We start from the raw sequence: 20,122 nt of genomic DNA, 5'->3' as shown, positions 1-20,122 counted from the left end.
CAAGACAAAGCATATACCATTTGCTTACCAAAAAATGTGCCCTCTTGAAGAGGTTGTAAACTTCAAAAACGCATACTAGCTCATTATGAAATAATTATCTTAGAACAGTGATGGCGAACCTTGGCACCCCAGATTTTTTGGAACTACATTTCCCATGATGCTCAACTACACTGCAGAGTGCATGAGCATCATGGAAAATGTAGTTTCAAAGCGTCACGGTTCACCCGTCCCGTCACACTGGTGACACTGCCGACATCTTTCCCGGAGTTAATTCTGTGTTCGCAGGCTCTGACACTGTGATTGGCCATAGCCGCAGTGACATCACTCCCATGCACAGGTGCTGCCAGGCACGGGACCTGAAGACATGACATGAGTGGGCCATTCCTTCAGTGCCAATGTGCCAATGATGTCGGTAGCAGTCTAAAGTATATAGTAAATATCCCCTAAATGGTGCAAGTTTAGGAGATATTTACAGTATCTACAGGTAAATCTTACTATAGGCTCTACTTACCTCTAGGTACAGCTAAAGAGGAAGAGTTACTTCCTCTTTAAGCTTATGAGGTCAAATACGCTTGTCATCGGCTGAATATTTACAATCACTTTTCTGAAAAAGCAACACTGCAGGTATGGTAGCTTGGTCTGGTACCAACCACAGGGAACTTCATTCATGCAAAGAATAAAGCATGCTCTAGTGCAATACTAGGACAAGTAACAACTTGTCTTTTTATCTTAGTAAAGTTTGATGTCAGTACATTACTTTATTAAAGCGGCACAGTATGTCCTGGTAATGCACTATAGCATGCTTTATTCTTGCTTATACATGCATTGTCACTTTTTGAGTGAAGTGGCGTGAAATATCCAACAGATGACCAGCACATGTAACCTCATAAGTTTAAAAGGTCACTTTTTTTGATAAGCAGTAGGGATGAGCCGAACACCCCCTGGTTCAGTTTGCACTAGAGCAATAAAAATTGAATATTCCTTTAAATATCATGCCTGGGGGGGGGGGGGGGGGGCAGCTTAGCCTGCCTGTAAAGTGGCACATCTTTCTGATGTGTTTTACTGTGCCTCAGCAAAATGACATTTCTAAAGGAAAAACTTAATTTAAAATTGCTTGTGGCTATAATATATTGCCGGACTCCAGCAAAATAGATAAAAATCTATAAAAAAATTGGTGAGGGTCCCCCCCCCCCAGTCCATACTAGGCCCTTCAGGTCTGGTATGGATTTTAAGGGGAACTCCATGCCAAAATTAAAAAAAAAACAGTGTGGGGTCCTTCCTAAAGTCCATACCAGATCCTTATCTGAGCAAGCAGCCTGATAAGCCAGGAAGGGGGGGGGGGGGGCAAGTGAGTGCCTCCCTCCCTCCTGAACCATACCAACATTGCCTTTGAAAGGGAATTCCACATTCTTATCAAACCCTCTACGCAGATTAAGGTGAAATCTCTTTTCTATTAATTTGAATGAGTGGCTTATTAAACTCCCTTCCAAGGAAAAGTTGTATGCCTATTGTGGGGTCACCAGTATGGTATTTGTAAATTTAAATCATATCACCTTGGGCCTTTGGTGGTGGTGGTGCCAGAACACTGTAACCCCTCACAGGTACTCTGGTTGGGCACAGGAATGGGTCCTGCTGTTAAATATTATTTCAAAAATTGGAATTACATGTCCTAGTCAAACAGGTGCACAAAAATTGGGCCTTCAGTTTTGATGGTGCCAGAAAACTGTAATTCCTCACAGTTACTCATGTTGGGTGCAGGAACGGGTCCTGCTGTTAAATATTATTTCAAAAATTGGAATTACATTTCCTAGTCAAGCAGGTGCAGAAAAATTGGGCCTTTGGATTTGGTGGTGCCAGATACTGTAACCCCTCACAGTTACTCTTGCTGGGTGCAGGAACGGGCTCTGCTGTTAAATATTATTTAAAAAGTGTGTAATTACATGCCCCTGTCAAACAGGTGCAAAAAAATTGGGCCATGTGTGTTGTTGGTGCCCTAAACCGAAAATATTGTTGGAAGCTATCATTTAGGAAGGATAGAATAGGCAGCATATGCAGTCTTCAAGGGATTCCAGATCCATAGCAAATTCAATCAGTTACATCAGTATCAGGGGCTTGTTACCTGCTGATCCAGGACTGATTCATTTTTATAAATATTAGTCTATCAATAGAGTCTGTGGACAGGCGCCCTCTTTGATCCGTTAAAAATCCTCCAGCAGCACTGAATGTGCATTCAGAAAGCACACTGAATGCAGGACAGGGCAGTAGCTCAATCGCATATTAAACAAGTTCTGGCCAGTGGTCCATCCTCAAAACCCAGTAACCCAGTGCATGCTCTGTTGAAAAGGTCTCCAAGTCTGCTCTTGCCCCTAGATATTCCTGCACCATATTAGACACTGCAGACACTGGTGATGGTTGCTTGAACCTATCAGACCTTGATGCTGAGGACTGAAAATATGTTTAGAGGCATCGGTCAGCCAGCCACCTTCTCCACTGGTCTTCCTCTGATTGAACGAAGCCTCAGAAGCCTCCAGCACTAGGAAATGGTAACCTCCCAGGTTCTGGAAAAACGTTACACAAACTTTTCTTGAAGGCATCCTGAAGATGTTTCATCCTCTGCTTCCTCTGTGAAGGCAGAATGAGTTCTGCAACTTTACCATGGTAACGTGGATCAGTATGGGTTGCCAGCCAGTAATGATCCCTCTCCTTAATACCATGAATCCTAGGGTCCTTTCACAGGCTTTGCAGAATCAGGTAGGCCATGCAGCATACATTTGCAGAGGCATTTGATTTTGAGTCCTCTGGGTCACTAAGGATCACATTATCAGGGACTACCTCCTCCCAGCCACATACAACTCCTTGGGTTTCTGGGGACTGAAAACCATCCCTTGTAGACTTCTGCTGTGATATCCTCTACATCCATGCTGAGACAATCCTCCTCCTCTTCTTCCTATGTGTTTGCCAGCCCCGTAGGAATGTTATGTGCATAAAGTGGACCTTGAGAGTAAAGGAAGTCTTCCTCCCACTGTTCTGCCTCAAGTGCCCTATCCATGATTCCACAAAGTGTGTGCTCCAGCAGGAAGACTAGAGGGTCAGTGTCACTGATTCATGCATTTTTACTGCTCACCATCCTTGTGGTCTCCTCAAATGGTGACAGGACAGTGCATGCATCCTTGATCAGTAGCCACTGGAGTAGCAAAAAAAAAACAAGATCCACTGACCCTGTCTTGGTGCCATACTCACACAGGTACTAATTGATGGTCCTCTGCTGTGCGTGCAGCCACTGCAGCATTGCCAATTTTAAGTTCCACCTGGTGGACATGTCACAAATGAGGCGATCAAATTCCCTTTGAATGTCAGCCAGCCAAGCACTGGTATTGTATGCCTGCTGAAAATGACCACATACTTTTCTGGCTTGCCTCAGGAGATTTTGTAAACCTGGGTACCTGGTCAAGAAACACTGCACCAATTCAGAATTTGAACCAAGCATGAAACATGGGCCAAATGTCCCTGTCAGAGGGTGGAGAAAAGGTTGGTGCCATTGTCACATACAACCATTCCTTGCTCAAGCTGCCCTGGTGTCAACCACCTCTTAGACTGCCCCTGCATAGCTGACAGAATCTCTGCCCCAGTGTTGCTCCTGTTCCCTGGGCAGACCAACTGAAGCACCGAGTGGCATCTTTTAACTTGACTGCTTGCATAGCTCCTTGAGCGCTTATCGAGCACTGTTGATTCAGAGGACAATTCTGCAGGAGAGGCCATAAAGGAAGAAGAAGAGGGTGTGGAGCATGGCAGAATCACCACCAGCTTTTTGGAGTTGGGGTAGTGGAACAAGCTTCAATGATGAACCCTACCCCTCATCCATTCCAGCTTCCAGCAGAGGTACCCAGTGCGCCATGAAAGAAAGGTAACTTCCCTGCCCATGCCTGCTGGACCATGAGTGGGCATGGTGGGATGAGGTAGGAACCTTGCTGCTGAACGTCTTGTTCAATGAGGCTAAAACATTGCCTTACACATGAATTTAGAGAGCTGGAATGGCCTTACGTGAAACAAAATGTCGTTTTGGAACCTACCACTGTGGTACAGCACATTCCACAAATTCATGAAAGGGCACAGAGTCTACCAGCTGAAAGGCAGTATTTGAAGTGCTAGAAATTTGGACATGCTAGCATTTAGACGCTGAGCATGTGGATGGTTGGGACAGAATTTTTTTTTTCTTACGATTCATCAACTGTGGTAGCTGATATCAATTGGTGGTGTACTGCTAGCAGATTGGCTGCAAGTACTTGTGGCACTTTTTGCTATACCTTCATTACTCTCAGTGCAGGTTTTCTGAGAGAACTGGAGGTATGACTAGGGTTGGAGATCCCAGATGAGGAGCAAGGATAAGCCAGCCTTTTTCTATGATGTGGATCTTTTAGTTGCTGTTGCCAATGGTCTGCATGGTAGGTCGTAATATGTCTTGTCAATTATGTGGTGCCAAAAGCAGCTGCTGTTCTGGCCATGCTTGATCCCCTTCAGACATACATTCCAAACAGCAATGGTGCAATCTGCTGCACTTGTGTTGAAAAAAGCCTACACAAGGAACTTTTGCAAGTCAGCAGGGAATCAGCATTGCCCTGCACCTGTGGAGTTCTGTGGTGTGATGCAATAGGGTGGCTGCCCTTAACCTGACCCCTGGAGTTCATCCTGCCTCAAAGGAGTTATGCTTCATCCTCCTCCTCCTCATTTTCCTCCTGTCTTCTCTCAGGCACCCAAGTACAGTCAGTATCCTCATCGTCCCCTCCCTCCTCGTCACTGGAGAAATCTTGGCAGTATGATGCAGCTGGGGGAACATGACTGCCAGTTTCTTGTCCTTCTGTGGCACCCTCACTCTCTAGGCTCACGTTACTTCCTTCCTCAACCTGGGAACCAACACCAGAGTCTTCAAATTGCTGCACATCCTCAAGCAGCTTGTAGCCAACACTGTGGAAGTAGTAACGGTGGACAAGTAGCCAGTGGAATAGGGTGCTTTGGCAACTGCATTGGAAGGCAAACTACTATGAGCCTGGGTGACAGAGAATGAGGAGGATGAGGACGGCTTCATTATCCCCTCCACCAACTCTTCTGCATGTCGTGGCTCAATAACACGACCAGTAGCATAAAATAAGGAGACGTGTGACCCACCTGCAGAGGATGAACCATGTCCACGACCACCACTGTTCACTGTAGACACAGAGGGTGCTTGCCCTCTTTTAGTGGCCTGTGAGCATATTCCTCTCCTTGGTGGCTTTTGGGACATGATGGGGATTTTTTTTAAACACTGCAATACACTGTATTATATACTGTACACCGGTTGCACTGTATTATATACTGTGTACACCACCTGAAGTGTATTAGAAACTGTACACACTGTATTATATAATGTGTACACCGCTTGCACTTTATTAGAAACTGTTCATCGGCTTTACTGTATTATATACTGTGTAACACCGTCTGTAGTGTATCAGAAACTGTACACACTGTATTATATACTGTTTACACCGTCTGAAGTTTATTAGAAACTGTACACACTGTATTGTATACTGTGTACATCGCCTGCACTGTATTAGAAACTGTACACCGGCTGCACTGTATTATATACTGTGTACACCACCTGGAGTGTATTAGAAACTGCACACACTGTATTATATAATGTGTACACCACTTGCACTGTATTAGAAACTGTACACCGGCTGCACTGTATTATATACTGTGTATACAGCTTGAAGTGTATCAAAAACTGTACACACTGTATTATATACTGTGTACACCATCTGTAGTGTAATATAAACTGTACACAATGTATTCTATACTGTGTACATTGCCTGCACTGTATTATAAACTGTACACCGGCTGCACTGTATTTATGTACTGTGTACAGCACCTGAAGTGTATTAGAAACTTTACACACTGTATTCTATACTGTGTACACCACCTGCACTGTATTAGAAACTGTACACCGGCTGCATGTTATTATATACTGCGTACACCAACTGAAGTGTATTTTATACTGTACACTGCCAAATGCATTGTGTATATAATCTATACTGAATCCAGAGTATTTATATATTAGACTACAAAACAATAGCATAAGAAAGTTCAGTTGGATCGCTGCATCTGTCCTATGTTACAACAGCGCTTATGTTAGTCTATCAAATTCCAGACCGACATAAATATGTTTCTAAACATTTAACTTATATGAGATGACAGTTAGTGAGTTCCACTGTGGAAATAGCAAGTGATCCTAAATAGTTGTCAAAGTGTGCACCAAACACCAAGATCTTCATGACGTGAGGCACACGGGGTAACACTCATCAGAGCTCAGAATATCTCAGGCCTTAAAGTAACTCCTTATGATACTTTAAAGAAAGGTCATCAGCATTGCAGGTGGATTTGGACACTGTGAATCGTGTCAGTTAGATAAGCCTTTTCTTGTTTTTTTATCACTATAGAGAAAGAGTTTTGCATCCAACTGCAATCAACATGTGGTCTGGAGCCGACCAAAAAAATAACCTTTTGAAGTGGAGCAAATGCAGACCTGTCATACACCGCTCAGCAGGGATCAGCAGACAAATCCCTTGCTGAGCAAAGCAGAGTCTGTCTCATGTGAAAGGGCCTTATTGTTGATATATTCTTTTGTCCCCCATCTCCTTTGCTCTGTCTGTCTCATGTACTCTATAATTCCCACCATGTCCCCATTTCCTTTGCTCTGTCCTTATGTCCCCTTATGTCCCCTTCTCTGTCCCCCTCTATTCCTACCAACTACCAATAATGAAAACAACTTCATAGACAAAAATGACCAAAAACATAAATTATAACTTACCTTTGACCCCCGCTCGTTAAAAATTATTTCAACATCTAAGATTTTACCAAATTGCTGTGGGAGAAAGAAAAAAAAATGTCATGAAAAATAATAATAAAACATTAAAAACACACTACTTAAATGTGAGCCTCAACTGATGCAAGCACAGGTGGAAATACATAACTTTATACCGCTGACAAAGGCATTTTGACACAAAGAATACCAACATTCTGCCACACATCTTGAGGCCTGTCTGCATGGGAATTTAAGGTCATGTGCTGTGAAGCTCAGAAACTTTTGTTAAAGTGCATTTCCAGGTTCTAACTAACTACGCCTAAAACTGCTTCCAACCCACTTCTAACTCCTATACTAATTATCCTGTAGAATTACTGTAATCTCCCCAGCAATGCCAACAACAGATGGAATCCCTGGGCGATGAAGTCATTCATAGGCTTACTATAGGGTATCCATTGTTAGCTGTCCCTCCTCTCCCCTGACCCCGTCTCTGGGAGCTGATCATGTGACTTCATAGTTTCATGGTTAGTAAGGTTGAATAAAGACACCAGTCCATCCAGGTCAACCTGAGTGAGTGTCTACAATTATCCCTGTACATTGCACACTCACATCGGTCCCTACCCTCAAAGAGCCCACAATCCAAGGTCCCCATTCATATACTAGAGACTAAAGACCCCTGAGAAATGCATCTTCCTTTTACAGGATAGTTAGTATTAGACATGTGCAGAGTAAAATATTTCTGATGTAACGGAAACCTGCCTGTGTTACATCAGAGGGGTGCGGGGTCACCCATACGTCACAGGGAACCCCGGGTTTCCCCTTGCGTCAGAGGGGGGCGGGGTCAGGTGACGGGTGGCCCCGCCCTCCGTATATAAGAAACGTCAAGCCGCCGGAATGCCTGCAGTGTCTCCTCCACGGAGACAGAAGAAGGATGGATTCGCTGCGCTGGATGAGATGAGCCATCGCTGGAGAGATGACCGTTCGTCGCTGGATAGCAAGAGTGGATTACCGCCGCTGGAATCTTTTTTTTATTTTTTTATTTTTAATAAAGGAATTTTTCAAAAGTGTGTTTGTTTTATTTAACCATTTTTTACACTTTCTTTGTGAAATGGTAGGGGTACTTTTGTACCCCCTTACCATTTCAAACAGGGGGGGGCCGGGATCTGGGGGTCCCCTTGTTAAAGGGGGCTTCCAGATTCTGATAAGCCCCCCGCCCGCAGACCTCCACAACCACCGGCCACGGTTGTGGGGATGAGGCCCTTGTCCTCATCAACATGGGGACAAGGTGCTTTGAGGGGTCACAGACCCCCAAAGCATCCTCCCAATGTTGAGGGCATGTGGCCTGGTACGGTTCAGGAGGGAGGGGGGGCGCTCTCTCGCCCCCCCCTCTTTTCCTGCGGCCTGCCAGGTTGCGTGCTCGGATAAAGGGTCTGGTTATGGATATTTAGGGGGAACCCCACGTCAAATTTTTTCTTAAATTTGAGGCAGGGTTCCCCTTAATATCCATACCAGACCTGAAGGGCCTGGTAATTGAATTTGGGGGATCCCCACGCTTTTTTATTTATTTATTTATTTATTTTTTTATCAATGACTTTCAATGAGTGTTCTCTGTATTACGGGAGCCGACAATTCATAATAGCTGCGAGTGATTTTAAAGGACTTTTTTTCCTGCATAAATGACACTTTATGCAGGGACAGTTCTAAGCACCAGAAACATGGGCCCCTTCACAGGCATACTATAGACAACCCCCCCCCCCCCTACGAAATTTAAAGGAATATTACACTTTTATTGTTTCACTTTAATCATTATTAAAATCACTGCTCCCGAAAAAACGTCCGTTTTTAAAACTTTTTTTTGCATTGATACATGTCCCCTGGGGCAGGACCCAGGTCCCCAAACACTTTTTAGGACAGTAACTTGCAGAATCTTTTCTCTCTGTCAAATCTTTTTTCTCTGTCGAATATTTTCTCTATATAAGCTTGGACTAATAGAGGTAAGGTTAGGCACATTCGACCATAGGTTCTATAGACAGATTGTTATTGTCAGAGTCACGTCGAATCTCCTATTCTATATCGAACTGTTGTAACAATGAAAACGAAAAAAAAGCATTTATTTATGTCGAATCTTTAGTTTTTCGGATTTTGTGCTTTCGTTATCGTTTGTCAAAACGAAAACGAAAATAGCTGAAATTCGGACGAAAATGCATTCGGACGAAAACGAATGCACATGTCTAGTTAGTATAGGTGTTAGAAGGGAAGTGGGAGCAGTTTTGGGCTTAGTTAGTTAGAGTCTGGAATTCCACTTTAAGCATCTGCAAGTACATTATGTTCTTAATTGCTTGCCTTTAAATAAATTGTTATGCAGACAATGCCTGCTTAGCCTCTCCCTCCCCAGTGTCATTTATTTTTTAGGGTGCACTGTAAAATAGCAGAGACATTGACTTTTTAGGTAATTTGATTATATTACATACATACCAATAATTTTAAGTCTTTTCTGCAGCTCAGTTTTAAACAGTCACCATGCCAGAAAGATTTCATAATAACACCATTGAGTACCTGTGTATTGTCTTGTTGAGTATTAGTGTCAGGAAGCTAGTTGTTAGGTAATTTGAACAGAGTATAATCCCCAATCCTCATTAAATTAGTAGGTACGATGCCTGGTGGGTGTGGAGATGCCACTCGGTGTACATCTTGCGGCATGTGTGCGTTCCTAGATCATCTGATCGAGGGCAAATACTGCTGTGCAAAATGTAAGCATGTTTTTTTTTCCCTGAAAGTCCAGGTTCTTAATCTGGGGAAGCAACTGTCAGCATTTAGAAGTCCCTCCATACTAAAAGAGAGCCAGTACAAAGGCAGGTGGAGACATAGAGGTGCAGGCACTAGGAAAGAGTAGATGGATGACAGTCAGGAAGGGTAGAGGGGGAAGTGCCAGGGAGGCTGATCCAGGGCTGGAACATCCCAATAAGTACGCTCCATTGAGTGACATTGGTGAAACCAGTCAGGGTCCAGTACTGGAGGAGCTGAGGGATTCTCCTAGCTACTGGGGGAATAACTCCTCCAGGGAGAGTGGGGGGGAAGTGGAGGGAAAGGAAAGACAGATTCTGGTGGTAGGGGACTCAAATCTTAGAAGGACAGAAAGGGCAATCTTTAACAAAGACCTGAAGAGCCATACTGTATGTTGTCTACTGGGTGCTCAGGTTTGGCACATCATGGATCTGGTGGACAGATTACTGGGAGGGGCTGGGGAAGACCCAGCTGTCATGGTGCACGTTGGCATGGGCTCCCCAGTATCATAAATTTTATTGAGACAGTTCAAGCAGGGCAGGGGTTTATCAAAATTTGATCTAGCAGGTATGCACAGCTTGGATAAAAAAAAAATTGTAAGTTGCTAATGGCATTCATGAGCAGTACTTAGCAAAGTCTTGCAAGCAGTACATTGATGACCAGAGACCTTTTAATGGGTCTATCGTGCAGAAATGTTGAAGTTTAAGTGATACCCTTTATTATCTAATTTAAGTTAATAAAGATACAAACTTTAAGTGATACTCTTTTTAGCTAATTTAAGTTAGTAAAGATACAAACCTTAAGTGATACCCTTTATTAGCTCATTTAAGTTAGTAAAGGTACAAATTTTGAGGATCACTAAGATTCCTTCATCAGGCTTTATACATTTTATAAATCCTAAAGAAGTGATCAAAATCATGAAGGCTTTCATCTTTATTACCCTAGGTTAACCAATAAAGGGTATAACTTAAGCTCCATGCATTAATGAATTAATAGATGGCTAACACAGTACAACACTCTACTACTGCTTGGAACCTATCATTAAAGAGCTGTTAAAGCATACCCTGGTATGGTGCTTTCCTAAACTTATGTAATTGGGGTGTATGAAGCCAGTTAGAAGCATTCCACATTTAGAGTTTGGCTTTATCTAAACAGAAAGTGCCCCTTTCATACAACTCAGCTTTCCAAACCAGTCATATTTTATAAATTCTGACCTGAAAAAAATGTGTTAATAATGAGCAGTGACACCCTGTAAAAGAGAATTATCATCATTTTAGATGAAATACGCCTATAATATGATGTACAGCAACTGGATTAGACACATTTTATCTCCTAATGAAAACTGGCATCAAATAATAATGATATTTGATTTCTCAGATTAGGATTTCTTGTTTTGCAATAATATATTGGTCATCAGACTGTACTGTATGGTCATGTGATAGCATAGATACAGTTACAAACACTCTATAAGGTCCACAGTCAGCTGCTGGAATTGGCAGCAGGGGCTTTCAATTTTCCATTGTACCTACACACAAATGCAAATGCTGAATCATGTCTGAAGACCAAGAGCTCTGTCAGAACCAGGCACATGGTACATTGAATTTGACCCTGTTGGAATGACACACAAAATCTATTTATGTACTCTTCATTTTTATTTTTATTTATTTTAGAGTTGCTATTGTATAATTTTGTATTGTTTCCAGAATATTTTGCTTGTACTGTTCCTTTCTTGTCTAGTCATTAATTTATATCTAAAAATCATTACCGTATGTTTTAAACGCTCTAAACCAGAATTTCTGTTGTCCCAGGAGCCAAAAAATATTTGTGTATGGTGAGTCTGAGAGTGCTGTCATCACATTCTGGTAGCAGTGTTTGATTTTGAGACAACGTGTTCATCAGAGATGCCAAAGATTCCTCAGCCATGAACATTCTGATGTCTCCTAGGGTTTTGGTTAACACAATACGGTTCATTTGCTAAAGCCAAAAAGACTGTGCACTTTGCAAGTGAAAATACACTCTGCAATTGCAGTTGTTGCAGAGCTTAGTAAATGAGAGGAAGCTCTGCTGACTTCCATCACCCAATCAAGAGAAAGCAAAAGGCTGTTTTTTTTCCTTGGATATGATTGGGTATCAGGGCTGCAAAGTGAACCTTCACCTTATTTACTAAGCTCTGGATATTGCAGGGAAAGTTTCTTTTATGTTTTAATTTAATTTTGCTGGAGAATTTTTTATATCAGCAACATGAAATTGTGACTGACACAGACAGCTACCCTTTGTTTGCACCACATCCTTTTGCCCCTATTTTGCCCCTAATTATGGTCATGCCACACCTTTGAGAGACAATGTACCCATGCCTCTACTTTTTGCTAATCAGCATAATATACAGCCAGAGCACATGGAGGAGGAGGTCGGGTGGCTCATTAAGCCTTCTTCCTCCTTTTCCTCCTAGATGCTGTGAGGATCAGTCTGTTACTGCTGCAAATACACCCTCTTCTTCATATTCCTCCTGCTTTACTAATCCCACCACAGCTCCTAAAATTGTGTGGAGGAGTCAGCAGAATTATTTCAGCACCCTATTACTCACTTGATGCAGGAAGATGCACAAAAACAGGAACATAGAGGCAGAGGAGACCAGGCAGGGAGTGGTGTTCCTGCAACTGCAGTTTACTGCCAAGAGGGTGAGTAGCAGAACAGCAGTGAGGGAGGATTTTGTCCAGGGGCATGTTTATCTTACAAAAGATTGGAGAGAGCAGCTGTCTTATTCAGCCCTATAGAACTGCCTGACAGGTTGAGGCCACTGCTATCTCCCGGGCCAGTCCACATGATACTGCAGTCTAGGCCTTTTTCACATATGTGCTTCTCACTCGGCATAGTGGTCTGCAGCCTTTGCCTTCAGTGTATCAGCTGCCAATTATTTGAGTACTACATGCATGAGGAAACACATGGATCGTCCCCAGCTTGATGGGAACAGCACCTCAATGATAACTATCATCTGCAAAAGGCCAACCATTCTGCACCTCATCCTTGCCATTCCTCACTTCCCACCCCTTCACAAGATCCTCCATCTGGATACACAGCAACCTTAGTGGTAATAGGAAGGAAAGTCTCACAAGGGCTTACTTTAAGACACTTTAAGTAGGGAAGAGGATCAGTGTGTGCCACATAGGCTTGAACCTCCCTATAGATCCCTAAACCTCATGCCACCGTCTCCAGAAGCATGGTTGACTAGGCAGGTGTTCTGTAGCTGAAAAAATTGTCACTTACTCAACCCTCTGCCCTAGAGTCTCAATGCTAACATGGCAAAACGTCAGGCTTTATAACTGCTCAGAATTGCTCCCATTCCGCTAAAAGGAGTCAGTCCCCTTCTGTGAGCTTAAGGTCTGCCACTAAAGTGGCAGGTATGCAGCAACCATTTTTGCCCATCCCTTCCCTCCACCAACATGTAGAAGATAATGTATTTGTCTATTGGTACCACACTTTGAGAAGCATGGTTCTTATGATCACAGACATGTGGTTCAAATAAACATGGGTGGGAGCATAGTTACATAGTTACATAGTAGGTGAGGTTGAAAAAAGACACAAGTCCATCAAGTCCAACCTATGTGTGTGAAGGAGCAGTAAATCTCCTTCATGTCACACTGGGTATATTTGTTGGTGGTGCTAAAGGATGCAGTATTGGGCACGGTGCTGGTGGGAATCACTAGTTTCCCCACCCCAAGTGTCCAAAAGCCTATTCAATGGTCCAAGCAAAATCCTGACATGTTGTTTTGCAGTTGTTAAGCCTAAGAGATAAAAGCAACACTGGGCCAGAGGATCTGGCAGATCTTTAAAATGATACCCCTTTAGAAGCAGGGAGATTGTTGACTCATCACCAGTTTGTGCGAAGCAGGGCCCTGTATAACAATGGCACTAACCTGCTGGCATCCCTTTGGCAAGGAAAGTTTTCACACTTGCCTTGCTTGGCGTATGTACTAAACCTTGTGGCACAATGATTTCATCTTATCCTCACCAATGCCCATGGCCTTTAGCTATGCTGTAGAATAATAGTTTTCTGACATCTCTATTATGATACGCTTTGAAGTGTTTTGAGATGCTATGTTTTTTATTGTTGTTTTAACCGACAATTGCGCGGTCGTGCGACATGGCTCCCAAACAAAATTGACGTCCTTTTTTCCCACAAATAGAGCTTTCTTTTGGTGGTATTTTATCACCCCTGCGTTTTTTATTTTTTGCGCTATAAACAAAAATAGAGAGACAATTTTGAAAAAAAAGCATTATTTTTTACTTTTTGTTATAATAAATATCCCCCAAAAATATGTTTAGGCCGATACGTATTCTTCTACATATTTTTGGTAAAAAAAATCACAATAAACAATTATTGATTGGTTTGCGCAAAAGTTATAGCGTTTACAAAATAGGGGATAGTTTTATGGTATTTTTATTAATATATTTTTTTTTACTATGGCGGCGATCAGCGATTTTATTGTGACTACGACATTTTGGTAGACACATCGGACATTTTTGACACATTTTTGGGACCATTGTCATTTATACAGCAATCACTGCTATACAAATGCACTGATTCCTGTGTAAATGACACTGGCAGTGAAGGGGTTAACCAGTGGGTGGCAGTGTAGGGGTTAAGTGTTCCTAGGGGTGTGTTACTAACTGTGGGGGGCTGGGCTTTGTTTTAGTGAACACTGATCTCTGCTCCAATCACGTGGAGCAGAGATCAGCGTCACTTGTTGCTAGGCAGAATGAGGAGATGCTGTTTACAATGGCATCTCCTCGTTCAGCCGCCCCGTGAGGCGATCATGGGTATGCCCGCGGTGATCGAATCTGCGGGACCCGCGACCGGACTCACGGGGGTCCCCGACTAGCACGTGAGCGCGCCGGCAGCGGCGAGCTCTCAATGGCAGGGCGGCATTAAAAACTGGATGTACCTGTACGCCAATATGCCTGCCCGTGCCATTCTGCCGACGTACATCGGCGTGCACCGGTCGGGAAGTGGTTAAAGTCCCAAACCCTCTTTTCCTACATATGCACTGGAACCTACAGGGATATTCCAGTACATAGGTAACATGTATGCTATGGCCCAAAATAAACAAATGGCTTTATTTTAGACCTTTTACCTTGTTCTCTTTTTAGCTTTGTTTTTACTGTTCGACAGGTTATACACCTTTTACATATATTAAATCCCTTGCTATCTGAAAAAGTGACCTTTTTGGGGGGCTTTATTACATTTTACACCACCATATTTCTAAATGATCTTGCTCTTCTTTAGATAAAAAAAAATTGTGCATAATAATCATTGTCCAGATCACAATTGCGCTGTATTTTGATCGATGATAAGAATGTAGGATGGGTACACTGCTGGTGGAAATCACCACTTTTACCACTCCAAGTGCCCCAAAGCCTATCCAATGGTCCAGGCAAAATACTGACATGTTATTCTGCAGTTGGTATGTGTGAGGGATAATTGCCACACTTGGATACAGATTCTTGCAGACCCCTTTAGAAGCAGAGAAGTGGTTGACTCCTCACCAGCTTGTGTCAGGCAAGGCCCTGTATGACAATGGCACCAATCTACTAGCATCCCTTTGGTAAGGAAAGTTCTTACACATCCCTTGCTTGGCATTAGAGATGGACCACCCCCCCTCCATTGGGTTTGCACCAGAACTGCAAACCAGAGAAAAAGTTCTGACCCGAATGACGAACCCTATTGAAGTCTATGGGAGCCAAACTTGAAAAATCAAAAGTTCCCATTTTGAAAGCTTATATGCAAGTCATTTCCCATAAAAAGTGTATGGCGGTCTGGGTACTGCCCTGGAGGATTTTTATCAATGCAAATTTTTTTTTTAAAAGATCGTTTTTACAGGAGTAGTGACTTTAATGATGCTTAAAGTGCAACAATAACAATGAAAAATTCCTTTAAATATAGTGCCTGGGTAGCATATATAGAACATATATAGAACAAACTGTCTCTGTCTCTGTTTTTAGTAAATGGAGGGCCAGGATCTGGGGGCTTCCAGATTCCAATAAGCCTCCTGCCTGCAGACCCCCACAACCACAGCGTAGGGTTGTGGGGAAGAGACCATTGTCCCCATCAACATGGGGACAAGGTGCTTTAGTGTGGGGGCAGAGCATGGTTCAAGAGCTCAAGAGGTGGACACTGCCCCCCTTTTTATGACCCGCCAGACTGTGTTCAGATAAGGGTCTGGTATGGATTTTGGGTGGACCCCACTCAGTTTTTTTTACTATTTTTTTCGGTAAATGTTTTTTTTAATCAGCTGTCAGCAGGGAAGCCCATTGACAGCTGATCAGTTGTTAATGATCGTCATTGTTAATGATGCCGTGGCTGGCTTACCGGCCCCTCTCCTTAACAACCAGCATTTACTGCACCCTAATTGAGCAAAACTTTGCCCAATCAGAGCACAAAAGGCACTGTGCAGCATGCAGGGCATTGCAGGGTGCTTTGCAGGATGTAAACCTGCCGAACACCCTGCACATTTGTGTTTCCCAGAATGGGACAAGCAGTCAATGTTCGGCCCAAACTCATGCTTGGGCTGAACCTTTCGCCCAGCTCTACTTGGCATATGTACTAAATCTGGTGGTGCAGGGGTTTCTAGTTAGCTACACTGGCTTCACTGATGTCTTGGGGCAGGCCAGATGAGTGTGCAGTCACTTGAAGTGGTCATACCCGGTTGACATGCCTTAAATGGAGCAGCATGGGGGGCGTGGCCGGAAGCTGAAGAGGACGGACGTGTTAGAGAGGAGCTCCACTGGTGCCTCTCGCCATCCACGTCCATCCTCCCCCGAGACACACTGTTAAGTCCGCTGGACCACCCATCCACACTGCGGGACACGTTGGCTCTGGGCTGGGGCTGTTTTTGGCCGATCTCGGTACCGCGATCCGGCTCGAGGCCGCGAGCAAAGCATCAGGCCAGGCGCCGCCATCTTGCGGCCTACTCCGCTCCTCAAGACCTCCAGACGGCGGATCTCATGCCATCCTACCGGCATCCACTACCGCAGGGCCTACAGGATACCCCCGCCTGTGTCCGAGAGCCTGTGGCCGAATTTCAGATGCCTGAGGAGACGCCAGCATACCAGACTCTGAGGTGAGCTCCGGTGGCCATCTTGCTACACCCAGGGCCTGCCGAGGATCTTCTGATTGACTCCCTCCAGCCCCAAGCTTACCTTCCCCTTGGGTAAAAGCATTAACCCCTGACACAGCAGAGCCTGACTACCCCAGGGAGGCTGTTTACCCACCCCTTAAGTGCCTCCATTCCCTGAGACTGTGACCTTGGCCTAGTCAGTGGCCATCTTGGACCACCCAATCCCTTCCTTTGCTCCCTGAGGCCTTCATCTGCCCTTCCCTCATCCTGGTTTTTACGTTGAACCTCTCTGCTAGCTGGTGTGGCTGCATATGCTGGGGTCACTCATTCCATGCCGCTGCTGTCTAATTACCACCCCCCCGCTGGCTTGTGATCTCTATTCTGCAACAAATTATCTCGGAGTCACATCCCGGGTCTCCTCAGCTGACAGAGATGTAATCACTCTACGTTGACCTTTGCTACCTTCCTATGCTCCCCCATAACGCACAGTTGCTACCTCCACATGGGAAACATCGCATATAACTAATATATACCTAGTCCCAACGCCTCATGGTGAAATACGGGCCAAAACACCTTCCTCAGTCTCTGTCTCCGGAACTACGGTCCTCACAAACTCTAGACCGCTTTCTGAGCAGGTCAGCATCCCCATCCCCTTCTCCAGGCTCTTCCACGTACGCACAGGTGGCCTCCCAATTGTCAGTACAGGTCAGTCCACAAACCCTGACGGGCAACCACTCGGACATAATGTCTGCCGCCGTGACAGTAGAAGTGCTCGATGACAAATTGCGAGTTCTCCTGCAAGACCTGACAAGCAATGTTTCTAAAGAAATGGGTAAACTTGCTCATGAGTTGCGGGGGGAGCTTGCTCAAATTGGTGAACGGACTGACCTCCTGGAAACTAAATTTGATGACTTGATACAATATGTGCACGTTTTAGAAGAAGACAACGCTGGTTTAAAGCAATCTGTCTCTCAGCTTCAGTCCCAACAAGAAGACCTGGAGAATAGGGAACGCCGCCAAAATCTATGCATCAGAGGAGTTCCTGAAGCCGTCAGCGAGGGAGAGATCAAACCGTATCTACTCAGCCTCTTCAATGTTGTCGCTCCTCGAATCCCGGATATAGATTGGAGACTGGATAGAGCATGCAGATCCTTAGCCCCAAAACCCCCTGCTGGAGCTAACCCTAGAGATATCATAGTACGCTTCCACTACTATGACAGCAAAGAAGCTTTGACCATGGCCACCCGCAATAAATCTCGTTTGGAATTTAAGGGAGCCAAGATTCAAATTTTCAGTGACTTATCCCCAATCACCCTGGCTAAACATAGCAACTTCCGCCCTGTGACTACACACCTGCAGAACCACCAGTTCCCGTATTGCTGGGGTTTCCCCTTTCGCCTCTCGGCTACTAAAGATGGGATTCAATACTCCATGAGGGACCTCCAGGAAAGTGAAGCATTCATCCGCAACCTGGGTCTACCACCATTACCTGACGAAGATCCTACCCCACTCCTGATGACACCCAGGCCCGGATTTGGACCCCTGCACGTCAAAAGTCGCAGAAGTCCTTCTCTACCCCCCAGCGTAATGTGTTTCCCAGACTCCCTCCTTAAAGAGAACTTCCATATGTGTGTCTGGTTAACTCCGGCCTCTGCCCTTATGTCACTATGTTTCCCCCTGACAGGGGGTGTTCACACCCATACCCATGGGTGGTAATTTTTCTTCTATCCCTATTATTGGTTGTTGGGACTACAGTATAACATTCTTGCTACCTGTTGTTATTGCTGGAAGGTGGAGGGGGTCACTCCAGACAAGCTGGAACCCCCGATGTGCCTCCCTCTGTTCCACAGCTATGGCTGTGGACTCCAGGGTGGTTTTTACCCCCCAGGCTTTTTCTACAATTTTTGGTTTGTTTTTCTATTTTTTAGGCCTTTTTTTGGCCTTTTTTTCATTTTTTGCTCGTTTTGGTCATTTTTTTCCCACTCTTTAACTGCATTGTTGTTGTTATATGCTATTACTTGCTTTCCATCCCCAGGATACACCATGGAGCCCAGTGCTTCCTTGGTTTGTACGGTTATCTTTGGCTAATGTTTGTTTATTATGATTACCTTGAGCTAAAGCTGTTTTATAAACAATGGCTTTTAGGGTTCTTACTTACAACGTTAAGGGCTTGAACTCTATTCATAAGCGCTGGTTAGCTCTGAAAGAGTTCAAGTCCTCAGCCGCAGACGTGGTCCTAGTCCAGGAGACCCATTTCCGCCCAGGGGGCTCTCTTAAATTTGCTGCCAAGCATTTTCCAGTTTCCTTCATGGCCTCCGACCCCTCTGGTAAAGCAGGGGTTGCGATCCTGATTAAAAAAACTTGCCCGTTACGGTTAAAGTCCTCATTTATTGACCCACAGGGTAGATACATTCTCCTGGACTGCGACTACCTATCCCATTCTCTTACTGTGATCAATGTTTATGCTCCCAACTCGGGTCAGATTCAATTCCTCACTGAGGTCCTTGGGAATCTGGGCACATATGCTCAGCGCTTTATGATTATTGGAGGGGACTTCAATATGACCATGTCCTCTAGAAGAGACAGACAAACTCTGTTCTCGGATAACCCCTCCTCTAAAATGGAACGTCAATGAGTGTCACCAGTCCTGCCCATCGCTGTTCTATGTTGTGGTCGGACCTATCCTCCTCCATAGCCCAGCTTAGACGCATAATCCTTGGGCCAATGCTCTTCACCTTGTCCATATGGAAAAAATGTCATAGGAAGTTCTCTCTCTCTTCTCCATGCCCACCTCTGTTGAATGTCATCTTCAACCCAGATTTGCCAGACAGCCTCTCTGCGAAGAATATGTTCCCATGGTTTAGATCGGACATCTTTCAACTCCGCCACTTGGTGCATCCGATATCCCGTAGACTTCTACCCTTTCCAGAGCTTCAGAATAAATATGACATTCCGAATCAGCTCTTTTTTTCATATCTCCAATTCAAACTCTATTTTCATTCCAGATCTCTTGCCTAAGGTCTAGCCAATCCTAGTGCCTTTGAGACTTTATGTACCCAGGGCCCTTGTCAGAAAGGCCCTTATATCCTCTATATATAACATACTCCACAATTCGATCTCCCCTACAATAGATTCCCACCTCTATATGAGGAGATGGGCCAAGATCCTACCAACTTCTTTAACCCTCTCTCAATGGCAGGAGATCTGGACGTCCACTTCTAAAGTCTCTAGGTGCGTGGAGCAGAGAGAGACGGCCTATAAGGTACTGATGATTTGGTACAAAACCCCGGAACTGTTACACAAATATGATCCCTCCTTATCTAGACTATGCTGGAGGTGTCTACGGAATGTAGGCACCCATTATAATATCTTCTGGAGCTGTCAATTA

General features: G+C 44.3%; 1 protein-coding gene across 9 annotated transcripts in view; it reads right to left on the bottom strand.

Annotated features, from left to right (window-relative positions):
* The window catches only part of RBFOX1 (RNA binding fox-1 homolog 1), a 1,314,070-nt gene that overhangs the window by 450,593 nt on the left and 843,355 nt on the right, over positions 1-20,122 (bottom strand). For all 9 annotated transcript variants that reach the window (XM_077448827.1, XM_077448822.1, XM_077448828.1 and 6 more), the window contains exon 4: positions 6,842-6,895. In XM_077448827.1, coding sequence (XP_077304953.1) covers positions 6,842-6,895 — 54 coding nt within the window. The remainder of the gene's footprint in view (positions 1-6,841; positions 6,896-20,122) is intronic.

This window comes from Lithobates pipiens, unplaced genomic scaffold, assembly GCF_037356315.1.
Source record: "Lithobates pipiens isolate NorthernLeopardFrog02 unplaced genomic scaffold, aLitPip1_a1.2 Scaffold_22, whole genome shotgun sequence".
In the NCBI taxonomy this organism is placed as follows: Eukaryota; Metazoa; Chordata; class Amphibia; order Anura; family Ranidae; genus Lithobates; species Lithobates pipiens.
Note: the sequence above shows the minus strand (reverse complement) of the source record. Positions and strands in the feature narration are given on the sequence as shown.